Raw genomic sequence first — 17,008 nt, forward strand, 5'->3', positions numbered from 1 at the left:
ACATGACAGCTTTCAGTTGGAGAAATTCAACATTGTAGAACCTGACCAGACTTCAAATATGCAAGTCCCGGGATAATGGGAAGGGCATGCTTCAGGACACAGGCATACAGATGGAAATAAGATTGCAAGCAGCATCTATGCTGCATCTGAGGTGCTGATCCCAGCAGAGTCTGATGTCTGGGGCATTCACAAGACCCAGCACCTCATACAAACCTTTTTGGCAACCTGAGCTGGTGGAGTTTCAGACTGCCTATAGATCCCAGTTGTCTTCTGGGGAGAAATCTGGGCTGTTTGGTCCACCCAGCAACAGTCATACAGCGAAATTCAAGGTGCACATGGGCTACCTGCCAGGTCAAGTAACAGGCCACACAGGAGAGGACCCTTGGGTGTACTCTGAGCCATTGCCCACAGCCATGGCCTTCTGCACTAGCTGAGGGGCGAGTTGTGGGGGTGGTTCAGCAAGGAGAAGACGAATGGGTGAGCAACTTGGCCAGAGTCCCAGGTTTACGTCTGTTTTTGCACAATCACGTAAACATGGACAAAACATCCTGAATCTCTTTCACTTTCTCTGACTGCATTCATTTTCTTTTCATTAGAACCTCAAACTCCTATCATCTCCCCAGTGGAAATGTTTTAAATTTCCAAAGACTCGTGAAGCTTTGAGACTGTAAAGAATTTTGTGTTCTGTGTGTAGACTGCCTCACCTACTGCTTGGCATTCAGCAGTTGGATAATGTGGGGCTTAAAAACAGGTGTGATGGTGCTCAGTTGGAAGAGCTGTTTACAAAACATTGAATGTTTCTTAAATGAAATTTGTAATTTTCAAATTCACGCTTTTACTGGATGGAAAATGGAAATTACTGTTACCTGCCAGGTGTGCCACTGAGTTTAGAGGCAGGGGGGGTGAACTTAACTAGAAATTAACTGAAGTCGCAGTGTTTGAATTAAAAACTAGATTTCAGTTGAAAATTTTACAATGTTGAAAGTTGTTTGATGGTGCTCTTTTAAATCATTTTCATGCTAAGTGGACTAGAAAGTGCAGAAGTGTGTTTAGATGTGGTGTTTGGGTTCCATCTCTTCAAGTACAGATGACTGCAAAATTAGGCACTTTGTATTTCAAATCTAAATCTGAACAAAATCAAGATCTATCCTATACTCTTGAACCAGAGTAGGAAATGATGCAATTGAGTAGTGTTTTTTTTTTTAAAAAAAAAAAAAGTCATTTTTCAGTAAATCAAGGACAGTAAAATCTTGGACTCCTCAAAAAGATGATGCTTTTGTAAAATGAATATTATTTTCTGGAGGAAAGAACTTAGGAAAATAATGAAACAAGTATTAATTTGCAATTGTAATGCCTCTGATTAGTCCCCAACCCAAGTTGACATTTGCTCATTTTAATTTAAAAAATTGAGAATTGTGTTTGTATTTTCTACTCCCTGTTTCACAGCAGAGGGATTTAAAACATGTCCAGACCTATGATGTCTCAGTTATCGTTGCATCTTACAATCTCCAATTAATAATATTTTAGCTTTCTGTGACTGCAGAATGAAAATGCATCCTGATTTACCTAAAATTGGAATTAGCTCGGTTACCTAAAACTGACGAAGATGTCGTACATTCCAGAGAACGCTAACAAACACAAAGCCAATAACTTCATTTAGATTTAACCCTTATGCCCTTGAACACAATAGAGTTTACATAAATATTTAAGAAGGGCAGGCGCAGACCAATTAAAGGAATATATTTCCCAAGCATCAAACCATTGTTTTCAGGCAATACACCGAAGCTCCTAAATTAATACACATTAAATCTGTTACAGGCTCAGCAGAGTTTGAGGCTCAGGAGAGGGAGAAGCAGATGAGGACACCCCAGGGGGAGGTCGGGGGGAGGCTGTCTGTGAGCAGCACAATCCATCGCCCAGCTTGCAGGGTGTCTGCACGGGCTGCTGCTGTCCACAGGCTGCCCTGAAAATCCCCACAAGGAGAAGAGGGCACAAGCATCCTTCTCGTCGGTTCTTCCAGGAGCAGGGAAAGTCTGTGGGCACACTGAGCAGGCTGCAGCTGCCTTCTTTCTGGTACTTGCTAAGTAAAATAGAGGAGCAGCTGTTTGACGGGAAATATATTTAAAGTCTTTTCTTTTTTTTTAATGCTTAAAAATAAAAATGTTTTTAGATATTTTAGAATCTCTCCCATGATGAGATGTCTAGTTTCAGGCTAGTCCTACCCAGGAATATTTAGTGAAAGACTGCACTTCATATCCACTCGGATCAGACTAGATGCTGAATGAGGCTGCTGTTACAGAGTGTGCAGCATGAATAATAGAAGGGTGCTTCTCATATGCACAGCGGTGTGAAAGGTGTCACTATCCAGCCCAAGGAAAATAAATTTGGAAATAATCAAGTTTGTTGCCCCCTAATTGTGGCAGCTTGTTAAGGCAGGATCGGGTTTTATCAGGCTATGAACTCTGAGAAAGTGTGGCTTGCAAAAGACTAATGTAGGCAGGGGCAGAGCCATAGCAGAGTTTAGGGAAAGAGAAGATGGAAAGACAGGATTCAGGGGAAATGGAAAATGGAGTAGGGAATTTTCAGAAGAAGAGGGGTTCGAGGAGAGAGCATTGAAGTATGTCTATGAATAGGGAAAGAGACATTACAACTAGTGAGGAGCAAAAGAAGAGTGCAGATTACAATATGCTCTCTGCTGAAATAAATTGCCTATATTTTGTGCTGAAAGAAGTAAAAGCTAAAGTTGTGGAGGGCAGGGAGAGAAAAAAAAGGGGGGATTTCAAGCATAGCATCAGTTCAGATGGAGAAATGGAGATGTTAATCTAGGCTGGTGGCAGAAGGAGACGAAGCGGGAGAGAATGAATTTGTAATGGAGAGTTAGGTTTCAAGACTGTTTCTCCTAACATGCAATAGATTTTTAAAAGAAGGAAAAGATCGAAAACAGCAATCTGGAAAGCGAGTATATATAATCCTGTAACAAGGAAGAAGGCATAAGCTTCTGATATTGTGTTCATCTTAAAAACAGTAAGGTTTTTGAAACATTCACTGAGTACTCTATTCAATTGCCGTTCTCATCTGATGTATGCATTAGTGACAGGAGTAGTCACCTTCTCTCAGTGCTTCATCCCAACCTAGAGTTGTATTTACAAATAAATGGACTAAGCAAGGTATCTGTGACATTTTTGTATTTATTCAACTCTTCAGACTTTGGAATTTTTCAGTACATTTTTTTAGCAAAATGCGTGTGTCCTGACTGTTAATTTTTTAATAAGGTTCATGAAATGTCTGACATCTGAAACACTAGGAGGAGTGGTAGAAAATTGCTTTTAGATTCCTCATGTACTTCCAGTTGGGGAATGCATGGCCGTAATTGTGGAAGTCATGAAATTGTTAATTAAAAACTTCATAGCTGTGTTGCATCTTTTTTAAACATTAAATGATTTTTTTTTATTCATATAAAGCTATGCACATGCAGATTTTAAGACAGAGTAAGTGGCCCTGTTTCTCTGTGTAATTACGTAGATAAATCAGGAGTTGGCTGCTGGTATTTGCAAATCATGTACGTGGCAGATAGAGCAAGTGAGAGACCAATGTTCTGCAGTGTTCCTTTGGTGACCTGGAGTGGTATATAATGTACTCCGTTCAAAAGGATGGATGCACTCCCTCTACCACCTAAGTGAGCATCTCTAACCTATCTGTTGTTAGTAAAGAGCAATATTTTGAAAAAAGCCTTTTCACACCTTTTCTCTCCATTGATTATAGAGAACTTCAAGATGTCTGGCTTAACCAAGAAACCAGACTTTTGGACAGCTCACTTACAGGAAATAAAGCCTATATTTTCATTACCTGCTTTGTTCTAATGAACATCCTTCATTATTTAACATTCCTACAGTTTCAGAGAAAATAATAGTTGAATTTTATTATTTTTTTTTACTTCTGAAATTCTATACTTTCTACTAAAAGAAAATACAGTTGATACACACAGAAGATGCAACATCGATGTATAATATTCTCCTCACTTTCCTTGTTAACATGGCTTTTTAAACGTGATGATGTCCCACCACTGTTTCTGAGATTGCCTGAATTTATTTGTTTGCTCTTTATTACGTAAGGAATGATTTCTGCATGTTTGAATATATTTCTGTGTGGAGTGCTGACATTCTTATCCACACTTCACTTGTCATTTCTAGGCCAGACGGTTAATATGATTTCCTACTATGAGCTACTTTCTGTGTACGGTTTTAACATGTGTTGCAGTAAGGCAATGTATTAAAGTGCAGAAATGGATTATGGAAGAGATGGATATCAGACGAGAGTTGTTGGGTTGTTGGTGAAGTCAGTCATTGTGCAGTGTAAATATGTTCCTGACAGTGGTAAAGGGAAATGCTGGTGGAGTTCATATTCTTGTCCAGTCCTTCTCACATGAATATAGGGGAAAAAAAAGCATTTTATGTTTCTGGATAATATTAAAAGAGAAGGGGGCTGCAAAGGAGGGATTAGTGCTCCAATGGCAAACTGGAAAAACTTGGACTAACCAGCAGCATCTGAGCGGATCTTTTCTCTGGGAAAAGGCAGAGGTCTGTAATGGTTCTGAAGCTGTTTTTTCTCATTGCTGTTGTGATACTGATCAGAAAGCTGAAGTTGTGCTGGGGTGCAGAGCTGGGCGCATCGCCCACAAGATGCACAAGGTAATCACTGTGTGGTGCTTCCAGGGGGGATGTGGGCTAACTTCAGGAAGTCAAGAGAGGATTGGTGTGAGTACACAGAGCTCTAGAAAACAGTTGTGAGGAAGTACCAGAAGAACCTGGGGTTGTTTAACCCAAAGAAGACTAAAGGAGAACATGATAAGTACCTTTGAATACCTAAAGTACCTAAAGTTCCCCTGCAGAAGTAAAGGGGTTCATTTATTTTCTTATCCTTTGTAGACAGAATGAGAAGTAGAGGGCTTGAAGTGCAGCATGAAGATAAAGGTTAGACATGAGGAGAAATTTTCTGATAAGGACAGATTGCTTGGGGAGACTGGAGACTCCATTACTATCTTCAAGAGCACCATAGGGGAGTAAGAGAGAAGATTTTGGCATGAAGTAGCCATGAAGTAGCCTACCTGGAATATGAACCACAAAATAAGTAACCTCTCAGCATCCCTTCCTAGACCATTTTTATTTGATCACAGTTGAACTAAGAAAGGAAAATACCCAGACTGGGCAAGTGATTCCAAATGTAAGATATGATAAAATAACCATGAGCTGCTTTTATTGACTTCACCCATAGCAAAGACAACATAGCATTTCAGAGAAGGGGCCATAAGCACTGAATTTGTATTAACTTCTAATATCACTGAACTATTGTTGCATTTACCGAGTCTTTTCCATGACTCGGATTCTGGCTGTTATGAAACTTCAAATTACCTTTTGTGTAGAAACCTTCTGGGAATTTTAAGCCTCTGGTATACCTAAGCTAAAAGGGCTTTTTCAGTGGGTTTCCATTTTTAAACTGTTCAGAGCGATTTCTCAAAATGTTATTTTCCTGCTTTTTGGGTTTTTATGCAATGCCCCAGCCAGTCACTGCAAGTAATGGTTGAATTTTCGGATGTGCCCTTCAACACACAAGTTTGAAGAGGTGATAAGTGCAGTGTGAACCTACAGCTGCTAAGATAATGTAGCTAAAAAAAAAAAAAAAGATCCTAGACAGCAATATATCAGAGCTGCTGCATGAGTACTGTTTTTTTTTGGATATCCAGGGATGACCCAAATGAAATTAATAGAAGAGGGGAAAAAATAATAGGTGAATAGGTTCTTGTAATGAAGGGTTTACTACAGAAGTTAGAGTTCTTAACAACAAAAAGCTTGTATGCTGTTACAGAAGAAATGCATTTTTATTGAAAATCCCAGAAGTTTTTGACAAAAATACTTTCAGTATAAGTATTGCATTTTTCAGGAGGGAGAGGGAAGCCTTAATATTCACTGGTTGGTTGGTTCGTTCTCATCAGCATTTCTACTAGTTTGTCACACATCACCATTATAGTCAGTCCTTGCCATATGCTCTTTTTGAAAGAACAAATACAATTTTCTTTTTTTGGTGTGCTCAAAAGTGTATTTCCTGCGTCTAGGCATTGCTTTTTAACTCTTTTTTTCCCAAAATTTTGAGCACACCATTGAGTGCTGCAGTCAGTTTACCTTGATGAAGGTGTAGGCAGTGGTGGTGAGTTTTCCTTTCTGTGTGTGAAGAGCTAGCTTCTTCACTGAGTCAGTCCTCATGTGCATCTCTCTGCCAAGACATGGGCTGGTGAATCCATTTGCTCTACGTAAACCCCCAGGTAGTGATCAGATAGGAGCAACAGCTGGTCCTCACCTCTGCAGGAAGTGTTCAAGCTGGGAATTCAAAGGTAGAAGACTATATTACTAAAGCTCTTTTCTGTGTAATCCTTCAGGGAATACTTTTAAATATTGCACGTGTTCAACCTGGAAAACTCTGAGTGCCAGGGGATCGCTGAGGCAAATAATTTCAATGGGGTGTTTAAAGCCTGCTTAATTTTATAAGTATCAAAATTTTTTGTTGTGGACAAATGTCTGAAAGAAAGTTCTGATTTTTTGTTTTGTTTCATCCTCATGGATTCAAACACCTAATGCTATGAAAAGGTTTGGGAGAAACTAACTGCAAAATTAAAAAAAAAAAAAAAAAGAGAGAGAAAGGAAAGAAAGAGAAAAAGAAAAGAAAGAAAGAAGGACTTGCTGGCTTTCTCCTGTCCTAAGTTTCCTGTGTCTCTCTTTCATAATACAATGAGACACTCCAGACACCACATTTCTGGGGATTACCTTTGTTGGGGTTGAAGCCTTTGGCCTCATTCTTTTCCTCACAGTTAGAGTGCTTATAAGCCCCTGGAAAGACACTGTCTGTCATGTCTTGTTGCTTAAATATTGTGATCGAGCCTGTGAATAATCTCAGACTGCTCTGACATGTTCATAATAGCTTTTGTTCTACTCCTGTGCCCACACATTTCTATTCCTTGAAGTCCCCCAGCATGGTTTGCTCCAACGTCGACGTAGGATGTGGTAGTTTGACCAAAAGTGATGTGGAGAAATGAGACCAAAGCCTTTAGTTTGTGTGGGTGGTAATGATGGTTTAGAAAGTGCAAATGGCTCCTTTGTGGCAAGTGGCACAGTTAGACTTTGCTGGGCTCTTTTTCTCCCCAGCTTGGGGTTTCTTTCACCCGTTGGTGCGAGTTGCTCAGAAGCGGCTGGCGGAGCCAGCGGTGCCCTGCAGAGTGACATTTTCTTGTGTGGCTTTTTCGGTCGTTCTTTGTGCAGCGGAGGCTGTGCTCACACCAGATGCCAATCATACACCACCAGTGGATTTGCAAGATTATAGGACAGGAAAAAAGATGAAGGTTAAGCACAGGGCACAATAGAGATTACTTATGGTAATGAATTGTATAATTTTTCTAGACAGATCTGGATTAATGTTTATCCCAGGCAAGAGATTACTGTATGTCTGATTCTAGTTGTAAACAGACATTATTAAACAGAAGGTTTATGTTCATGAAATGCGACTATGGGTGTTAAAGCACTTATGATTTATTATGTGCAAAGAGAAAAATTAACCTGTTCATCTGCTATAGTACTAGATGTGCTGTGGATTTTTGCATAATTTGGAAGGCATCTGCTCCTTTGGAATACAAATAACGAGTGAAATGGGGAAGATTCTCCTCTCGTTTACACTGATCCAATGCCCTGCACTGCAGAGGAGTGGTGTAACCAGCAAAAGGATAGGCTTGTGTGCTTTTATAAAGCAATAATATTTCTGTTACAGATAAATGTTGGCAAAGTCTGTTTGCTTGTGGATCTTTAGGGTTTTTACTTTACAATAATAAAAAAAAAAAATCTACATTGACATTTACAGAGCCTCACAAATGTTGACCTAATTTGGGTTTCCCAAATAATTCCCTTTTACTAATGGAAAACAACATTTAGAAAACTTTGAAATAAAATAAATAAGTAATATATATATATATATATATATATAATCTATTTTTTTTCATGTAATTTATGTTGCAGTATATTTTTCATTTGGTTTACTACACTGCTGCTTACCATAAATGAGGTATAAATGATACAACAAACAAATTTTTTAATACTGTTACCTTACTAACTAAATAGTCACACCTGAGTCAGTGACTTAAATGTTTTAGGTGAGCTCAGAAATTCCTGTTAAAGAATCTGTAAACAAACTCCAAAACTTTGCTTCTTTTTCATTACATGCTAACAAGGAAGCATCTTTTCAGCGTGAAAGGGAAAGAAAAATTACAGTTATCAATAATCTATTCATTGTATTTTGTAGCCATAAGACTTTTTGCACAATGTTATTTGAAATTATCAATTTACCCGTGGTGGATGGATGATACAACTTCATTGGTTTCCTCCACTTTTTAATTGATCTGCCTACTGATAGATTGCATTGGATATGTTGCTGGTGCTTTATTTATAAAATTTGCTCATATTAAGTCTTACTGATTGTAAAGAGATTTCTCAGTTAAGTGTAGATATTCCTGTATATATGTAAAAATAACCCAATATGTGAAAAAAATGACAACAACAACAAAATTAAGGAACATGCAGCAAATATGAGATGCTCAGTGTGTTAAGTGAATTAGGTTTTAAGCAGTTAAACTAGAACTGAGTACCATTATACATGGGATAGTCAGGTAGGAAGCTCTCAGTGCTTGAATATAAAAAGTTGCCATCTTAAATAGCAACTTAAATAGCCATCAAAACACTTAATACTGCTTTAAAAAAAATATATATTTCTTAGATATTTACATTTGATGCAAGTGTTACATTTGATACAAAAATCAATACCACAAGAAAACACTAAGATTAACATTTGTCGTATCTTGTCTAATGATCAGATTTTATCCGATCATTTATCTGAAGTGTGAGCCCTGAGGTAAAAATTGTAAGAAATTAATTGAAAGGGGAAAGTTTGCGTGGGCTTCATTGGTAGGTCATACCAACAGCTGTAAAAGCAGCACGGTGCAGGTAGTAAAAGCAGCACAAACTTTTGAGTTCTGTCAGACTGCAGGTGAGAAGGTGAGGTTTTCAGGAAGCCCAGCTGAGGTGAGCAGTACTGCCTAAAGCTTTGTGCAGTGAAGCATTACATTTCAGGGGGCAAGAAAGCCTCATCTGCGCTCTTTTCTTCGCTGTGTGTTGGCAGACATCTATGAGTCATTACAACCTCCATCTTCAAAAGAGAAGCAAAGATGGAGATGAAGACAGGTCTCTGTTATCAGCCCGCTGTGGGTCATGAGTCGAACGGGTGCTGCGTTTCCCTCTGGAAGGCACAGAGCCATGCCACGGTGCTCAGTGGTACTAAGCTTATTGCTGCTGAGCTGAACACGGCTGCAGCGAATGGTGACCCTCACGTCTTCGCGATAGCAAAACGTCTCCCTGATGTGATCCCACGGACTCGGAGCATTAAGTTAATTTTCCCCTGGATCTCTGAGCTGCGTCCTCTTTACCCGGCGGAAAGCTGGTGAAGAATACAGCTTTTGACCGACTGACAGAACACGGAGAGTGAAATTAGATGCATTAAATTAGAATATGACAAAAAGCCTATCTAAATATTTGTCACAGGGCTACATACGGGGTGTCGCGTCCAGTCCAGGAAGTGAAAGGAGGCCGCTGGTGGGACTGTGTAGTCTGGGGGGGGAAATTGGTAAATCATCCAGATTCATTACAAGCTTTGAGGGGATAATTAAGGGTATTGAGTGGGCTGTTACACTTCCAGGGTTGGTGATCCCTCTGATGTAATCTCAGATTAGTTCTTGTCTTGTCTTCACCTAACACAGAATTAACCAGTACAAAGTTTGCTGCACCACACAAGTAAATAATGGTGTTACTTGCCTGTGAGAGGACATATAGCATGTTGGTTTACGCGATGTGCACCTTCCCCACAATCAAGAAATCATCAGAAAACAAACAAACAAAAACCCCAAACCCTCAAAACCCAAAGAACCAAAAAAGCCAGTGCAAACACATAAGCTGTGAAATTTTCTAATTTGTACTAGAATGTTTGCAATGTTTATTTTCCAGTTAACAAAATTATTTTATTGAAAACCAACATTTGTAATTAGTGGCCAGTTAAACAGAAAGAGCTCAAGATGTGCAACTTGATTTGGCCACATCTGTTCATCTTTATACTAAATTTATTCCAACTTTTTTTGCGGTAAGAGAGCAAATCACTGACCTATAATTTCCTCCACAGAAAGTTTTAATTAGAAAAAATTTAAAAAAATAAATTCAGCATACATTTACCTTTTTTTTTTTTTTTAATTTCTATTTGAGCAGTTCAAGGAGGAATGTGCCTATGATAGGGTTAATCCAGCTACATAAAAATCCATGCTGTGTATGATAGTAGTAAAGCTTGTGATCCCTTGATCTTTGATTAGATCCGAGCTAGTAAATATCTTGTGTTTAATCAGAATGAGTTGTTCTGCATGTAGTATAAGTCACCTTCACAGATGGGATGTAGCATCAGAGTTGTTCGTGAATATTTGTTTTAATCCTTTCCAGAGCAAGCATGCTTTATGTTTCTTTGTTGTAAATCAGATTCAAGCAACTAAAGACCAGCACGAAGGAAAGACGTTTACTTGCAGTTAGGAATAGGACAGCGTGAAAAGGACAGGAATAGGACATTTTTTCCTTTGTAAAGAAAAATATAACTTGCTAGAATTTTGAAAGGTATATTATACTATTCCACAAACATAACTAACACACCATGGCTGCTTTTTCAGGATGGATTACAAATATAATTATCTAGAATTTCATCTTAAACTGTTCATACATATTTCTGGCTTAGCAGACTATACACATACAAAGTCTAAGATTTATTACGGTTAATGTTTGGCCACTATTATTATTCTTTATGTTAAAGGTATTTAATTAGAATGGTAGCTTTTTTTGTGTGCTGGTAAATGGAAATTCTTAAAACCTTATCTGTAAAGCTAATCGTTTAGTGTGGTATGTCAGCGTCCTATTTACCTAAATCTGTCATAATTGCCTTCTGATACATCTTCCTTTGACATGCAAAATATTGAAAACGAGAGGACTCTTCGCTGTGAGATTTTCTGCGGAATGTAATTTTTCTGTGTTCATAACTTTATGGTAATAACTGGACGACCTGTAGTTAAATGCATCTCAATTTCTCCCTCTTATTTTTCATAATCACCACACAGAGCCTTCTGTGCTCAGAGGTGTGATTAGATTTAACCTGCCGTCATATCTGAAGAACTTTCTGTACAACATATTATACATTGTAAGAATTATATGCATAGATGGTAGGTCTAAGTGTAATATATAAATAGATATAAAGATGAGTTGCTCTCATGCCAAAGCTAATTCCTGATTTTTTTTTATGTTTTTAACAGGAAGACTGGAGAGCCCCCACTAATAAATGGCTGGATTCCTTACCTTGGGAAAGCTTTGATTTTTAGAAAAGATGCTTACAAATTCTTACTGGATCAGCAAAAGAAACTTGGAGATATTTTCACTGTACATATTGCTGGTGAGCAGTATTTTTGTACTTCTCTTGATTTTTCCATCAGTGATGTTAAATATTAATTCAGATGTTTAATTTAGAATCTTACTTAACCAAAAACATTTCAGCATACCATAGGATACAATACATTAAATTCAAATGTTTTATATACATAAAAAGTATCCACAATATTTAGTTATGGTTATGTGTATTTATATACAGCTATAGGTATATATGCATATCGACAGAATTTTTAGACAAGTAATGTCTGAACATAGATTTTCCCAACACATATAAACGTGTATTGTTTTTTTTGTGGTTTTTTTTTTTTTTTTTTCCTAAGGAAAGGAGAACTAACATCATCTTGACACTGCACAGAAAAATATCAGATTAAATTTAGAAAACACTTAAGAAAAAAAGTGCAGAATATGTTCTCACACATTTTACAACTGGTTGACAGGAACACAAGGGAATGAATGACACATTGACTCAGTGATACAATCAGGACTGGAACACAGAAACTTCCTGTTGCCAGTCTCTTACTCTGATCATGCTTGCTGAAAATAACAATATAATAAAGTATGATATAACCTTGCTGCTTTCTGTATTTATAGCTGTTTTACTACGCTAGCTCAAATACAAACATTTGAGTGATTTCACATATACACTGAAATGTACCAGAAAAGCACAGAATGAAACTGGAATCTTGAATGAAACCCAGATATATAAATTTACATATATATATATATATACACATTTTACTAAAATCATTTTAAGATCAAGTATTTTCCTTTGTTCAGAAAAAGGCAAACTCCTATTAGTAGGTAGATGTTATGGATCTTTTGTCCCTCTACATGCTGATATCCTTGTTCAAATGATGAATTTTATAGTTGCATCAATTATTACTTTACAGTTAAGTCTACCTCATTTTTAGCTATTCCTGTATTTTTAGAGAGTTTCAAAAAAATGTAAAATGTAAAGTTTGCTTGTTAATTTTGTGGCAGTGATTCTAGCTTTATTTTTCCATATAAACAATGTTTTGCAATACAAATATTTATTTTCTTCAGAAGTCTATTAATTAAATTACAAGCAGAATGTTTAATTAACATTTTTTTTCTTCCTGTTACCGAATATATTCTATTGTCCTTTGGAAGAGCATTTTACTGCTGTTAAATGTATTTTTTACTATTATTCATTCTTTTTTTATTATTATTCCTTTGGAAATTGTTGTGTTTCATCTTGAAGTGAGTTTAACACATGTTCAACTCTAATTTTATTTGAAATAGTCTTTTTTATTGTTAATGTATACTCACATGATAATGAGTGAGTACAATAATGGCTTCTTGTGAGTAAAATTAATAATAATTCAAAGACTTACCATAATGCATTCATGAAAGCAGATACAGTCATACTTCAGAATCCTTAATTTGTTTAACCAAATAGTTATTTCTCTTTCCCCTTTTTATTGTTTTATATAAGACTGTATTTAGAGATTTGTGTCTTTAAGCAATCTGTGAGTGTAATTTAGTTTAATGAATTTCTGTTTGCATAATAAGCAGAATTCCATTTCAACTCATCTCCCTATTTTTAGGTATTTTGCAAAAGCTTTCATATGTACAGGTAAATAGACTGAGTTACGGATATTGTTTCAGCCTTATACAAGGAAATCTTTGGTTTTGTGAATTTGTTGTATTGGAGATACTACCTCAAGTTCTCTTTTTTCAGTGTAAACATACTGACCATCAAGTTTTCACTGAGAAACAGCTTGTCAATCACAACTTGAAAAAGAAGATGAAGCTAGTTGGTAGCTCATGTCCTGTCCTGATTCCGAGACATGCAGGTTTTCTGTGTGTCTCAGTGATTTGACAAAGATGATGTTTGTATGTTCAGCAAACATAACGTAGCCGGCTGTGTATGTACTATCATTACTTTAGCCCCCTGGTGAGTGACTATAGGTTCTGTCAACAAATCCTATCAATATGTATTGTTCTAATTATTGGTTCTCAAACTAGTTCATTTGGAAAATGTGGAACGATGCTTGGAGTTTCTGTCATTGCCCCGTACCGGTAATGCGATTTCGCTGATTGTACTTTCCCATGTGATGAGCGAATGATTGTCATCCCTAAAAGTCGCAAGGGACATGGATGTCATCTTAATAAAGAAATTAAAAAGCACATCTTTCTATGAGAAACAATGTAAATTCCTGACCTGTCGCAGAAAATAGTTCTCTAATTGGTTTTGTGTGGTGGTGCAGCAGAATCGTTTTCCCCAAACGTCATACCGGCGAAGCACTACTGTACATCATTGTCAGCAGTTCAGCAGAATCTTCCTAATAAGAGGACGATTACGTAAATGCGATAGTCTTCAAAAAAGAGAGAGAGAGAAAAGAAAAGAAGAAGGAAGGGAAGAGAGAAAGAGAGAGATACTGAGTGGTTTTTTTTAGATGACAGTATGTCCCAGCCCAAGCTTTCTGCTTGCTAAGGATCAGCCGGGTAGGCAGACAGCTAGGTAAGAACATAAAGAACTTGAAGCAGTTTTCTCACAGTTTCTTGGGATTAAACTTTGTCTCCGTTTGATGATACATTATTAGGAATGATACTGAGCATTGCAACACTGTCAATGAGACTAATTCAGATTTTGATAAAGTAATCTGTCTTCCGGTGTTTTTGCTAAGCACATTTGGCCTTTTATAATTCTGCTAATAAGTCATTCTTTTCTTTTAAATCATGACACACCTACAGTAAAATACCACATTTTTCTGTCTTAGGCAAAAGGTAATTTCCATGAACCCCTTACAAAGCTGAAGTATGCTGCAAGCATTACTGAAATAACATCCATCATTATATGTCATATGAAATGCTTGTCTTTCATCATTAGCATTAAAAAGCTCCAGAATGCATTATTAGAGTAATTTCTTAACTATCATACAAATACTGGCTTCTGTGCTCAGATTTACCAAAGTTGACAATTTTCATATTTTCCACATCAATCTTATTTTTCTAGGAGACTGTGTAAACTACAAGGAGATAACCAAGCTATTTGCAGCACGGTTGTAATGCAAACTGAAGGATTGGACAAGGAATATAAATTCTCTGAATCCATATTAAAAAAAAAAAAAAAAGCTCAGAGGGCTTTTTAGAGAAACAAGTATACATTTATTATTTTGACTTGTTTCTATTGTACTAAATAAAAAAGCCAAACTACTGAGATTTGGAGTGTGACATTTCTGTATGACCTGGGTTTTTTGTTTTGTTTTGTTTTTATGTGTGTGTGTTAAAGGTATTTTTTTGCATTCTAACAAGGAAAGGCATTGTGCTTTCAGTGGTTTCTGTATAAATACATCACATAGTTAAAGCTTCGTGATTTGGAAAGCATGTGGCATTCCTCCACTTTTGGTTGATCTGACATTTACTTTTGCCAGTACTCTGATGGAAACTCACAAGAATCAATATTTTGGTACCGTTTTAGAAAAGACTACTACAAGAGGTAATTCTTGCCATTAGCTGCAATGGAAAGGCATGGGAGGTGTGAGAGGGAATGCATTTTAAAATACTGTATAGTAAGTGGAAACTTGAGGAAAGGTTTCCATTTGTTGGTATCAAACACCACCAGGGACAATAAGTGGGAAGAGACTTCAACAGCGACAATGAAATGATTTGAAAAGAAAAATGAATTGCAATATTGACACTCAAAACTTTGAAGTCATACCTTGAGGTCAGAACATTTGTTAGGGTTTGGATGTTTGCTCTTCAGATCTTGAAGGGTGCTTAGGGTAAGGGAGATGTTAGGGCATGACTTTCTAATTCTGAGTGTTGCTGGATGGAAGGCAGGCACTGTGGTAACCTGTGCGGCTGCAACCGTGTGCAAGAATGATTGTAATTGCTAAGGCTTCTGTAACCAATCTTACAGCAATAACTTTCTAACTGCAGATTTTAGTCTTTAGATTTTAATCATTTTCTAATGAAGAGATCTAAAATTAGATCCTCTCTGAGGTACATAGACAAGCTGCCTTTGTTATTCAGGGGTTCCACTTTCCTGGCTAGAGACATTTAATAAATACAGTAACAAAAGTATTTTTTTTCATGTGTTTATACATATTGTTGACTTGCAGAGGAATGGTCTGGAGCCTGAACTGAATTCTACAAAATGAGTATTTTGGTACATACTTACTTTTTTTTCTACCAGGAACCTGATGAGAATAATAAAAATCAGGATCCGTGATGTTCTGTTTGTTAGAGATTTTCTCATCCAAAGTGTGCTACTGTTGAGAGAGTTTTGATTTAAAATTACTGCTAAAATAGTTTGTTTGTCTGAAAACCCATTTGCTGAAAATCTTTTCTTACTTAAAAATGATAAGAATTGATGTGCGTTTGCTAAGTGTCTGATTAAAGATCACAAAGAAACTCATATTTTGCATCAGAAATAAGCAGATGGTGGACAGATGGTTTAAATTAATATTAATTAAAAATCTTAACTTAAATTGTTTACCCTGTAAATGCAAAGTTAGGAAGCCAGCTTTCATCTTTAGGGTTAATAACACTCCAAGTTTATTTATTAAAAATCACTCCAATGGGCATTCTCTCCGAGCTTTGATCACAAAGATGGTGGCCTCAATAAGAGCATGCAAGTGCGTGAAAGCTGGGGCAAGAGGAGTGCAAAGAGAGCAGCTCTAAAGCTGAACAAAGACATGGGGAGATCCCGCAGAGGTTGGGGCTAAAAATTCCTGTGCAGTTTGGGAAGGGAGAAATGATCAGGGAAGAGGACTGGGAATTTAAGATCCTTTTGTCAAGACGGCAAACTCTACAAGTGCCTCAAAAACCCTCACACTGTTGACAAAAATGAGGGTCAAATTCTCAATTTATCCTTGTCTTTCCTCGCTGTTTTCATTGGGATTGCAGTGGACGTAAACAGGATGAAAATTACATGCAAAGAAAGTCCAGAACACACCCGTCTTTACCACAGAGCCGTGTGTGTGTATACAAGTCAGGATGCGGAATAACTATGATAATTCAAATATCACTATATGGTAACCATGGATACTTGTTGACATTTTTAGTGGTAGTGACTACTTTATCTCAGGACATCTGTCACAGAGCCAAATTTGGTCCTCAGTTAAGCATGTAGTGTTCCCATTAAAATCAAAGGAGATTTGTCCCTTTAGTGAGACAGAATTAGACTATAAGTGTGGTAAGCTTTGATATTTTATGGGTTTATGGCTAGGAGGTTTATCTCTATTTCACAGAGAATGTGTACATTTTAATGGGTACTTTTTTCCCTAATGCACCTGTCCTACAAGCTAAGAATCAGGAGCTCTAAATTTAGACTTAACAAGGGAATCATCCATAAAGAGTTAAGATTTAATTGGGCTTTGGGAGTATTAGCATTTTGATTCATGACAGTTCACCAAAATATTCTTCTGTATTAGTTGACTTTATGCTTGGGGAAAATTTTCCAATTTTTTTTTCTGGCATAGACA

General features: G+C 37.1%; 1 protein-coding gene across 1 annotated transcript in view; it reads left to right on the plus strand.

The window, feature by feature from the left end:
• Window positions 1-17,008, plus strand: part of CYP7B1 (cytochrome P450 family 7 subfamily B member 1) — a 122,470-nt gene that overhangs the window by 88,113 nt on the left and 17,349 nt on the right. Inside the window, exon 2 of the mRNA XM_027452287.3 lies at window positions 11,423-11,559. Within this exon, the coding sequence (XP_027308088.1) occupies window positions 11,423-11,559 (137 nt within the window). The remainder of the gene's footprint in view (window positions 1-11,422; window positions 11,560-17,008) is intronic.

The sequence above is a fragment of the Anas platyrhynchos genome, chromosome 2, assembly GCF_047663525.1.
Source record: "Anas platyrhynchos isolate ZD024472 breed Pekin duck chromosome 2, IASCAAS_PekinDuck_T2T, whole genome shotgun sequence".
Lineage (NCBI taxonomy): Eukaryota > Metazoa > Chordata > Aves > Anseriformes > Anatidae > Anas > Anas platyrhynchos.